The sequence below is a fragment of the Syngnathoides biaculeatus genome, chromosome 10, assembly GCF_019802595.1.
Source record: "Syngnathoides biaculeatus isolate LvHL_M chromosome 10, ASM1980259v1, whole genome shotgun sequence".
Lineage (NCBI taxonomy): Eukaryota > Metazoa > Chordata > Actinopteri > Syngnathiformes > Syngnathidae > Syngnathoides > Syngnathoides biaculeatus.
Genome location: NC_084649.1, coordinates 1,524,874 through 1,537,050, shown reverse-complemented (window position 1 = coordinate 1,537,050; position 12,177 = coordinate 1,524,874). Strand labels below are relative to the sequence as shown.

At 41.8% G+C, this 12,177-nt stretch overlaps 1 protein-coding gene across 2 annotated transcripts in view; it reads right to left on the bottom strand.

The window, feature by feature from the left end:
- rpn2 (ribophorin II) overlaps positions 1 to 10,813 on the bottom strand; it is a 36,687-nt gene extending 25,874 nt beyond the window's left edge. The window contains exons 1-6 of one of the 2 annotated variants that reach the window (XM_061831519.1): positions 10,699 to 10,813; positions 10,181 to 10,371; positions 9,598 to 9,693; positions 3,741 to 3,916; positions 3,569 to 3,644; positions 3,355 to 3,489 (exon numbers count right to left, since the gene is read on the bottom strand). In XM_061831519.1, the coding sequence (XP_061687503.1) occupies positions 3,355 to 3,489; positions 3,569 to 3,644; positions 3,741 to 3,916; positions 9,598 to 9,693; positions 10,181 to 10,371; positions 10,699 to 10,711 (687 nt within the window). In that variant the 5' untranslated portion in view covers positions 10,712 to 10,813. Of the gene's footprint in view, positions 1 to 3,354; positions 3,490 to 3,568; positions 3,645 to 3,740; positions 3,917 to 9,597; positions 9,694 to 10,180; positions 10,372 to 10,625 lie in introns of both variants that reach the window. The other variant, XM_061831517.1, reaches the window with a different exon arrangement.
- Positions 10,814 to 12,177: the final 1,364 nt, after the last annotated feature.

The following is a 12,177-nucleotide window of genomic DNA, read 5'->3' as shown; positions in this document are numbered from 1 at the left end:
GGCGTATGTGACATGTTACGTGCGTTTCCAAACGCTTGATTACATGGGACACCATTATACTTAGCACTGATTTCTCGGATTTATCCTAATCTGATGAAGACATTGCAGTATCGGTTGATCGGGAAGACTGAGGAATACTTCCATACACATCTGTGAGCGGATGGTTCTTCGGGCGGAATGACGCAGAGTCTGACGAGCTCGCTCCGCCAAGCGGTGCCATGAGCTCGCTGCCCAGCCGAGCAAGCTCACGCTTCCTAGAGGCTCTGGATGTTGTGGGGCTGTCCTGGTTGACACGCCTCTGAAACATTGCGTGGACATCGGGGATATTGCCTCTGGATTGGCAGACTGGGATGGTGGTCCCCATTTTTAAGAAGGGGGACCGGAGGGTGTGTTCAAACTATAGGGGGAATCACATTCCTCAGCCTCGCTGGTAAGGTCTATTCAGGGGTGCTAGAGAGGAGGGTCTGTTGGGAGATCAGATCCAGGAGGAGCAATATGGTTTTCGTCCTGGCTGTGGAACAGTGGAACAGCCCTACACCCTTGGCAGGAGCATGGGAATTCACCCAACCACTCTACTACATGTGTTTTGTGGACTTGGAGAAGGTGTTCAACCGTGTCCCTTGGGCGGGAGTATGGGGTACCGAGCTCCCTGATACGGGCTGTTCGGCTAGGAAGGATGTCAATGTTTACCCATGATGCTTGGAACAGATTAGGCTATTTACATGTAAAATGCACTTTTACTTACAAAATATTCACGTTACGAAACGACTTCTGGAATGGGTTTTTTTTTTCGTTAGTAGCGGTACCACTGTACTTTTGTTGGAAGCTTTTCAAAATGATTTTACTGTAAAAACTTGTGGGTTTACAGTTTGAAGTGAGATGCTTACGTTCACAATCGCAGATCAATCTTTGTTTCACAAAAAATTGTTTACATAACTATGAAAATGAATAATTGTGGATAAAGGAGTCAACTGAGTTAGATTATGGATCTGGAGGAACTTGCCATGCTCAGTGCTACAGCATTAGTTTGCTTTCTTTACCCTTCAGGTCAGATGACAAAGCTCTTTACAGCATGGAAAAAAACTGAACTGAAAAGGGCATTAAAAATGCAAAGACTGACTACAGGAGGATGATGGAGTCCCAGCTTGCCAGCAACAAACTGGTGTGATGGTCTGAGCGCTCTCGGTACTGAAAAGTCTCCTTGTGATTAATGCGCATGCAAGTGTATGTGCGTATATTTTGTAAACTTCCAGCCAGTCTGAAACGTCTCCATCCATGCTTCAACATGTGCCATTTGACAACTTGTCGCCGACCGTTCATGTTCGCTATGGATGTCTCGGATAGACGAACATAGCGAACGGAAATGTGTGTGTATATCTTTTTATTAATTTTTGTTTTAAGGTTACATTAGGGTTAAGTTATAACGTATGATAGCTCTGTCTATTTCGAAGAAGGGGAACTATGAGACCGGGCAATTTCCCAGTAAGCGTCTGCTACGAACCCAGAGTTCCCATGTTAGTAACACATGTGCATTCATCATAAGGAGACTTTTCAGCATGGGGGAGCACTCAGACCATCACACCAGCAGGGTCTACAGAGCTTCACAAACTTCAGAAGCTGTCATTTGACACCAGGAGAGGAGAGCAAAGCAAAGCAAATTTATTTGTTTAACACATTTCATACACGAAGTCACTCAATGTGCTTCACATGATTAAAAGTATTTGAAAACAAAGATAAAACTTTTAAAACGGGATAAAAACAAAAATAGTGCAAGAAATCTGATTTTAAAAAAGTGGAAATACTGAAAAAAAATGTGAAAAAAAAAAAGTTTTCAACATGGATTTAAAAACCATTCACACTTGGGGCTGACCTCACCTTTGTTGGCAACTTATTTCATTCGTGTGCAGGAATAATAGCTAAATGTTGCTTCAGCATGTTTGCTTTGGACTCTGTGCTCCACCAAATGACCTAAATCTGTCAATCTCAGAGCGCTCCTGGATTTGTATTCCGTAAGCATTTCTTTTATGTATTCAGGACCTAAATAATTTTGTGATTTATAAACCAGTAGCAGAACTTTAAAATCCTTTCTAAAGCTCATTGGGAGCCAGTCCAAGTACATTAGGATTGGAGTTATATGCTCAGATCTTTTTGTTCTGGTTAGAAACCGAGCTGTAGCATTCTGAATGAGAGAAATGAGTCTTTAGCAGTGGCACTTCGGCACTCTTCATTAACACACGTTCAGGTTCCTGTGAGTCCTGATTTCTGAAGAGCGCTCCTGGACATATACAGTAACATCTCAGAGGTCATCAATAAGGTTCAAAATCCTTCTACTTCCTGAGAGTAATCAGGAAAAACAACCTGGACACAAAGTTATGGCTGGCCTTATAATCACTCATCCATTGAGGGCCTGCTGATGTAATCTCGCCATCTAATACAGGAGCTGCACGGAGGCTGATAGAGCAAGGCTTCAGAACACAAAGCAGCACAGAAGATTGTTGGCTGCCCTCTCTCCTCTGTGACAGATATATACTCCTCTCAGTGCCTCAGCAGAGCTCAGAACATTATTAAGGACAATACACACCCCGGTTTCCAAGCGTTTGAGTTCCTGCCATCTGGGACGCAGTAAACATGTACAAAAGCAAGGATCACCAAACTGAGAAATAGTTTTACCAAGAGTCAACACCACCCTTAACTCGTTTTTTTTTCCGCTCTATCAATGAGATGAATGTGACACCATTCTGATTTTAACATCTTGTGGAATACAGGTTAAGCATTGCATTTTACACATTTTTATTTGTTTTTACTTATTTTAACCTTGCTTTTATGTATGCACTGATAAAGGGAAGTTCTATTGCGTGAAGTGTATAATGACAAATGGCATTCCGAAGGAAGAGCACATCGTGGCACATATTTATGCAGCAAAAGCCAAAATCAACTTTGTGGCCCAACACAGTTAAATGTAGATCTGGGAAACCCTTTATAAGGTAAAAGAGCTTTAAGCCACACTGCTATGGTCAGTCCTACAGTTTATTGTTACCACTCTGTGCATATTGTCTTCAAACATTTAATTCATTGAAAGACAAAACAATAAGGAGCCTGGTTGTATTTTCATTTGATTTTAAAGAGTTCTGACTTTTGTAAGCAAAGCTTCTCATTGTTGCATTATGAGTTACAATGTTTTTAGCTTGTACAATAAAACCTATTTTGTGTCTTTGGTCTCTTTCCTGACCAGGACAGTCTTATGGAATACATTTTTAATTTCAATGAGGTTTCCCTGGATAAAGGATATGAATATTACCCTAAACACCCCCTCCCACTCCTTGGGGATATGACATTCAAAGAAAATGAACTTACGTGTTTTAGGGGGGGCTCCATATCCACATGATCTGAGAGGGAATATGCAGCAGTTACAAACAAGGCAGTGGCCTCGAGTCCCTCTTCAAAATGGAGGTAGATACCGCCAAGATCATCTAAACGTGCTGTCAGATCCTGAGGAAAAAAAATGGGACATGGAGTGTTGTCAGAGACAAGTGTCACAGCACCACCTGGTGGAGGTTAAAGAACTCACCTCAATTTCTTCAAGTATTCTTCCAAGTTCTGCCTGCTGAGACAGGCGTGTGGCTGTTTGCAGAGCTGACGTAATGCTGTAAAAAGTTTAATGTAAGTAAAAAAAAACAGTTTGGTCGAAAACATATTCACTCGTACAAAATCCAACTGATACATTTTCCAACATAACTTACGAAATGACACTGTCCTCCTTGTTGATGCGAGTTGTTAGTGCACCAACAACCTCCTGAGAGGTCAGAGGAAGTCCCAAAGAGCTAAGTGCACTCACAGCACGTTGAATCTGAATCATGGAGGAGTCTTCACTGACAGCAGCCAGTAGCATATCTCGCGTGTCATTGGTCACAGGGATCTAAACAATAACGAAATGGGGTTCAAGTCAACCACAGGTTTATATTACAAAGTCGTGTCTTTGACCCCGTTCCTGATATATATATATATATATATATATATATATATTTTTTTTTTTTTTTGGATGCTTGTTACACTTAAGTTTCCCATCAAACAATTGTAAATGTCAAACACAACAAGTATACAACGTTTAAATGTATGTTTTGATGATTAAGTAAGGAAAAAAGTCCAAATCTCCATGTCATTCATACATTGTCCAAGCTGCTTATCCTAACAAGAGTCACGGGAGTATTGGAACCTATCCCAGCTAACTTCAGGCAAAAAGGCAGACTACACCGTGAACTGGTCACTTGTTCCTTTCTGAAAAACTGATCACCCCCAATTTAAACCTTAAAGGGCCACTGTCATTTATTATTGAAAAAACGGCAGCCGACATGGACCCATGCGTTTCTTCTCCACAAAACACAAGTTTGACGTATACAGCTTGTTGTAACTCCCGCCATGAAAATCCTCTCGAGGGATTTGTTTTCAAGAAGCACGAAATGACGTACATGGCAGGACCGCCCTCAAGTGGACTCGTTTGTTTCTATTAGTTTTACCTCCGGGAAGGTAGATCGTTGTTCCTTCGTTCCAAAATGCCGGCTCATTGCTTTGCTGGACATCGCTTGAACACTCGGGAGGATGGATTTACCTAAGTTTGCAAGAGACCCGGTTTGTCGTGAAAAATGGATTGCACGGGTGCAGAGGACGAGAACTTCGTGGGTTCCAAATGACAGGTAGGTGTGTGTATACAGCTACAAAAAAAAATAACTTGGGCGGACCACGTAATCAGTTTCTCACAACGTAACAAAAGATCCACGTAGATATGACAGGCATACTAAAAGTGTCGATGTGCGCGTCACATGGCGTCGGGCTCGCCGGCGAAGGCTGCTGCGTCACCTCACCAGCGAAGGGACACTGCCGACAATGGCGCACTCAGCCGCGTGCGACGACAATGGCGTAAAGCGCCCCAGCTCGATGGTGTTGTTCATTGCAGACGGCGGCGGCTATAAACAACACCCTAAAGCAGCCCAGCGCCGAAAATGAGCCGCACCGGCTGAGGCGCCGCGTCCGTGGGTCACGGCTTCGGCGAAGGCTCTGAAGAACGCTGCCGATAATGCCGCACTTGGCTGCGTGCAATGACAACGCCTTAAAGCGCCCCGGCTCGACAGTGTTGTTCATCGCGGACGGCGGCGGCTATGAACAACACCCGAAAGCAGCCCGGCACGACTCCGTGATAAGTCACCTCTGCGCCAAAAATGAGCCACACCAGCCGGCTGCGATGAGCCGCGATGGCTTATCTGTGCCGCGGAAGTGGATCGGAAAGGGAAGCGTTTTGGCCGTGATCACATATCAATTGAATATGGCTCCAAACAATAGGGTAATTTTACCCCGGTAACTTCACTCAGTTGTGAGATGTTTTCTTCTTTGAAAAGAGCTTCCGTGTCAGAAGGGGTGTATTTTTCTCTCATAGTAGGGTCCACCGCGTGTTTTCATTAGCAAACATTCGGGGGTGACGTCAAGGACAGGGGATGCAGCCAATATGGCGACCATTTGGATGTCGTCGAATGACACTTCTGCAATTTGCGCATGGATGACGTGCTCTCTGCTCATATTTATTTTTTCGTATAGACATTGAAGTGAATAATGTTGTGTATTTTTCATTACAATATCTATAGGGATGACACTTGACCTTTAAGTTTGGTTTATCACACTTTCACCAGCTAAACTTGGGCTTGGTACTACTATACCAGTTCTCAATTAAGAAATCACCTAAATCCCAGAGGACCTACATTGAAGAGATTTGAACACCGTGCTATATAGCAAGTTGTCCCACTTAGAAATCATGGAGGGGTCTGATATTTTCATCATAGGTTAACTTAACTTTCTCCCGTGACTCCTCTGTATCTTCCAAATGGTCATTGGCAAACTTAAGACGGGCCATGACAAGTGCTGGTTTAAGCAGGGGAACCTTTCGTGCCATGCATGATTTCAAACCATGACGTCTTTGTGTATTACCAATAGTCACCTTGGAAACGGTGGTCCCAGCTCTTTTCAGGTCATTGACCAAGTCCTGTCGTGTAGTCCTGGGCTAATTCCTCACCTTTCTAAGGTTCACTGAGAGCCCACCAAGGGATATCTTGCATGGGGCTCCACTCCAATTGAGATTGACAGTCATAATTAGCTTCTTCCATTTTCTAATGATTGCTCCAACAGTGGACCTTTTTTCCCCAAGCTGCTTGGCAATTTCTCCGTAGCCCTTTCTAGCCGTGTGGAGTTATACAATTTTGTCTCTGGTGTCTCCGAACAGCTCTTTGGTCTTGGCCATGTTACAAGTTTGAGTCTTACTGATTGTATGGGGTGGACAGGTGTCTTTTTGCAGCTGACGACCTCACACAGGTGCATCTGATTCAGGATAATACATGGAGTGGAGATGGACTTTTAAAGGCGGACTAACAGGTCTTTGAGGTTCAGAATTCTAGGTGATAGACAGGTGTTCAAATACTTATTTGCAGCTGTATCACACAAATCGCTAAAAAATATATATTGTGATTTCTGGATTTTTCTTTTTACATCTCTCTCACAGCGGATATGCACTTACGATGGAAATTTCTGACCCCTCCATGATTTCCAAGTGGAAGAACTTAATATACCAGGGTGTTCAAATATTTATTTTCTTCACTGTACGTCTGACAAAGTGAAATAGACCAAAAGATCCCCAAAATCCAGACACCACGCTATGTAAAACAATTCAGGAACAAATTAAATCTATCTGTGTGGAAAAGGTCATAAAGCCATTCCTAACCCTTTCGGACTCCACCGAATCACCAAGAGCACTGAGCACCGAGAACCAATGTAAGCATCCATCCATTCATTCATTTTCTTCACGGCTTATCCTCACAAGGGTCGCGGGGAGTGCTGGAGCCTATCACAGCTATCAACGGGTAGGAGGTGGGGCACACCCTGAACTGGTTACCAGCCAATCCCAGGGCACATAGAGACAAACAGCCACACACACAATGACACCTCACGGCAACTTAAGAGTGTCCAATAAATTTTGCATGTTTTTGGGATGTTGGAGGAAACTGGAGTGCCTAGAGAAAACCCACGCAGACACGGGGAGAACATGCAAACTCCAAACAGGCAGGTCGGGGATTGAACCCGGGACCTCAGATCTGTGAGGCCAACACTTTCCAACTGATCCACCGTGTGCAGTTACCCACAAATACAGTCCCCTCCAAAAATATTGGAAGGGAAACATCAACTTCTTTGTTTTTGTTGTACATTGAAGAAATTTGGGTTTTAGATAAAAACAGAACAATGGATCTAAATTCGAGCTTTGATTTTATCGTATTTACATTGAGATGTGTTAAACAACTCTGGATACAGCACCTTTTGTTTGAAGACACCCACTTTTCAAGTGAGCAAAATTATTGAAACAACTATTATTAAATTACCTCAAAGTCAACATTTAATATTTGGTGGCATAATCCTTTATTGTAGGAACTACATTAAGCCTGCAACCTATTGACTTCAACAGATGGCATTCTTCATTTGAAATGCTTTCCCAGGCCTCGATTGCAGCCTCTTTCAGTTCTTGTTTGTTTCTGGGGTTTGTCTGTTCAGTCTCCCCTCTTCAGGAGGTAAAATGCATGCTGTATTGCATGTGTGTCAAACTCGACCCCGCCATATAATTTTGTGGGGCCTGCGTAAGCAAATTATGTTTGTCAACTTCTATGATTTTTGCTAAAATAAAAGTAAGTTTCTTTCGGCTTGTCCCTTTCGGGGTCGCCACAGCGTGTCATCTTAGATAAACGCACGTTTGGCACAATTTTTACACCGGATGCCCTTCCTGACGCAACCCTTCTCAGGGAGTGGAGGCCCCCAATCATTCTGCCAATTCCATATTGTCATAATAAACAAAAATGGTGAGGTATTGCATTTTATTGTTACAAAACAGTTTTCCAACAATACATGGACAAAATGTCTTCTGATTTCAAAACTAGCTATCCCTCAATTTGTTGTGGATTAGTAAAAGGACTTGGTGATTAAAGGTCAAGTGTCATCCCTATAAACATTCTAAAATAGATATTGTAATGAAAAATACAAATTAATTGATTCACTTGAATGTCTATACGAAAAAATAAAGATGAACGGAGAGGGGGTCATTAATGTGCAAAGTTGCGGAAGTCTCATTCCACATCCAAGTGGTCGCCATATTGGCTGCATCTTCTGTCCGTGACGTCACACTGGGACATTCACCATTGAAAACACGCTGTGCCACCTACTATGGTAGACGAACATGCCCCTTCTAACACGGAAGCTCTTTTCGAAGAAGAGAACATCTCACAACCTAGTGAAATGCAATTTATCCTATCATTTCGAGCCATATTTAGATGATATGCAGATCACGGCCAAACCGCTTCCCAGTCTGATCCACCTCCGTGTTATCTATATAGAAAACACATGTTCAGAGCTTCTTCACATACTGCAAGCGCATTTACGTCGAAAGTCATCAACATCATGAGCCATGTCAAAGGAAATTCAGTTACACTGAAAACATTTCTGGGATATAACACAGGTAATGTTTCAGTATCTAACTATAATAAGTATTAGACTGATTTATTTTGACTTGATCTCAGTTCTAACGTGAGACGAGTCTGTCTATATATCTCAATGCAAACGGTCATTTTCCACCGTGGTACCGCGTTATCTTGAAGTGGGTTTTTTTTCCTAGTTTAGTCATATACTGGTATTTATTATTTTTACTTAATTTTAAGTTATATTAATCTGTTAATGTGAAAAATCTTCCCAGTCATTGACATCACATCAGTATCATTGGACTCATGTATGACTTATCTTTTTGATTTTTTAATTGAGAGTGTTTATTATAAGTGATATACAAGTTATGAAGTTATTTGTTCAAATAACTCCCAAATGTCATTTTATGCATAGCCAGTAAGTTATTTTGAGGTCTTGAGATTCCATCCCTAATCACACCTGAAAATTTATATCTGTGGGCATTACTGACCACACCCATACATTTTTCAAATGTGACTAATTTATTTAAAAATAGCTGGGTTGGTTAGCTTTTTTTTTTTTTTTTTTTTTTTTTAAAATCAACACACATCACACCGAACTCTCCAACAACAACAAGCTGCTCAGTTACAGTCGCTCTTCTCCTTGTCTACCTTACTCCATAACTGCCTCGTACCATGTCGTCTTACTGACTGTCGTGACTGAGCCATATCAAGTCAAGTTTTCATATTTTGACATGTCCGATTTTAGACATTGTTTCATGTTTTTTGGACCAGGCCTCTATGAATTTTGATCTCGTTATGCACGCAAGAGCCTGAATTAACGAAAACTGACAAGAAAATGACAGGACCATGTGCTGTTTTAAAAAAAAAAAAAAAAAAAAAAAAAAAAAAAAAAAAGGAGGGAACTAAATTTGGGGGTTCGGGGGGAAAATCGCTTGGGAGCCCAAGTAGTGTTTAGATATATATATATATATATATATATAGACACACACACACACACACACACCAGTGCCAAAACAACTGAATCTACAAAAAGATACAAAAATCATGATGTTTAATCTTTATGGCATCATAGCTGAAAGTATGAGCCCTGTGGTCATACCTCACATCCGGATATGGCTTGGCTGGTCTCGGCTGCAAAGAAGACTGAGTCCACATTAGTAGGATCAAGCTGGGAATTCAGGAACTGACATACATCCTATAAAATAACCATTAAATTATTTATAGCAAGGCCAAATCAAACACGTGGAAAATCTAAAGCACAGGTGTCAAACTCAAGGCCCAGGGGCCAGATACAGCCCGCCACATGATTGTGTGGCCCGCGAAGCCAAATCTAGTGTCAATTTCCATGATTCTTGTTTTTAAAAAAAAAAGTCACAAAATTTCAAATTGTCATGTATCATAAATGATAATGTTGAGATATTACAAGCATTTTTGTGTTACCAAACACGAATATTTGAAGAAAACATTACCCTTGATTTCTGATTTCAAAACTAGTTCATAAATTAATGTTAATATGATGAGACGATTCCATATTTTTGTTTCACAGTCATAACGGCCCACTGAGGGAAACCAGAACTACAATGTGGCCCGCGAGAAAAATTTGTTTAAGATCCCTGATCGAAAGTCTCAGAGCTTAAGTCCTTGGTCTTCAACATAAAAGATAAAATAAAGCCATTACGTACCTTGTGATCAGGAACAGTGATTCCAAGTTTAATGAGACCGACAACAGAATAGTATGCCGATTCCAGGTCTGTGAAGGGCTGGCTGAAGAGGTTTTGAAGTCGACCAATATCAGAGAGGGAAAGATAGTGAGCTGGGGAGAGCGTCTGAGCTCCAGTCAGAGAAGTCAAACTGAAGACCAAGCCGACAAGCCCTGTGTAAGGAGAGAAATAAAAATTAAATAGAAGACCGTGTACCTGGCCGGGAGCACAAGATAAGGATAGCATCGACCACTACAGTTTTGACAATACATTCATGTTTTTTCCCCCATTTAATTGCGATTTCACTGCAAACGTTCACTACACAGCATTAGCTAGCTAACGACCACGAGTAGGAAAGCTAGACTAATACAGACGTCTTGAGATATTTTCTCATATATTCAACAGACAGCAACGCTATATTGCATACCCATTAGTATGGACATTAAGATGGATCCAAGAAATAAATATATGGATAATGAGACAACAACTCGTGCACTCACTGAACAGTTCCATGTCTCGTAGCCTTAATGCAGCGTCACCGAAACTGAGGATTACTTCCGGTATGGAGCCCAACCTATATCAAGACCGATGTAATATCCGGTTGGCATTTCACAGTAAAGATGTCGTGTGACAAGTCATACAATTTAAGACTGTTTTTATTTGACAATATCCATTCATCCATTTTCTTAGCCGCTTATCCTCACAGGGGTCATGGGAGTGCTGGAGCCTATCCCAGATGTCAACGGGCACGAGGCAGCGTACACCCTGAACTGGTTGCCTGCCAATCGCAGGGCCGACGGAGACAGACAATAGTTGCACTCACAATCACACCTAGGGGCAATTTAGAGTGTTCAATTAATGTTGCATTTTTTTGGGATGTGGGAGGAAACCGGAGTGCCCGGAGGAAACCCACGCAGGCACGGGGAGAACATGCAAACTCCACACAGGCGGGTCCGAACTGTGAGGACAATGCTTTGCCAGCTGGTCCACCGTGCTGACTTTGACGATAATATTCAGCAATTTTATATAATTGCTTGTCCTTTTCAGGGTCCGTAGCTGACTTAGGGCCAAGGCCAGACAACACTCTGGACCGGTCGCAAAATCTAAATTTAAAAAATATCTACTTATTTTGAGAAGATTGAGGCTACAAATAAGTCAAACTGTCATTCTGCGCAAGCAATCGGACAAATGACTATTATCCAAGGTTTCTTTTTCAGGACTTCTGGAGCTGGGCGGAGCAAACCTGGATGCCGGCATATTTTGCGGCATACGGTTGCGCACAATGCGGTGCAATCACAGCTAGGGAACTTGCAATCACATGACCCAACACCTCTGTCAGTCGTACATGCAAAATGGTGTCAGTTCACTGGCATGTGTCCTCAGGCAAACGCCCCTGGGACTTTTTCGCTAAGTGTGGGGGCACTTACTTATTGTGACAAAAAACTTGTGAATATTTGAACTGCTTGGTTATCCCTCACTCACACTCTTGTCACATAAACTTTTATAATTTACCTAGTCACTCCCACCAAACTTCAGTTGTACAACTGGATTCACTTGCCTTGTACTGCATAATTCCTCTCCTGTACTTGTCTTTTCCTATTTTGTCCTGTTTTCTTTCACAGACTGTATGCCCCATACAACACTCATATCAAATGTTTCATTGTTCTAGATATATACAATTTTTAAAATTGTTTTAAAAAAGTGATACATACGATTGAGACAACAAACACACGTACACCATAATTTAGGTTGAAGACAATTCTACATAAAGGGGTTGTCAATCAATCTGGGGGAAAGGAAAAAAAAGATTGAAGAGTTTAAATTTGGGTCAGTCATATTACAGTCATATTATCCAAGCTGTGAGCACAAGAATCAGAATCAGCTTTATTGGCCTAGTGTGTAAAAACACACATGGAATTTTTCTTCAGCAGTTGGACATTCAAAACAAAGAACAAGAAAGCAACAAGAACAAAGAACAA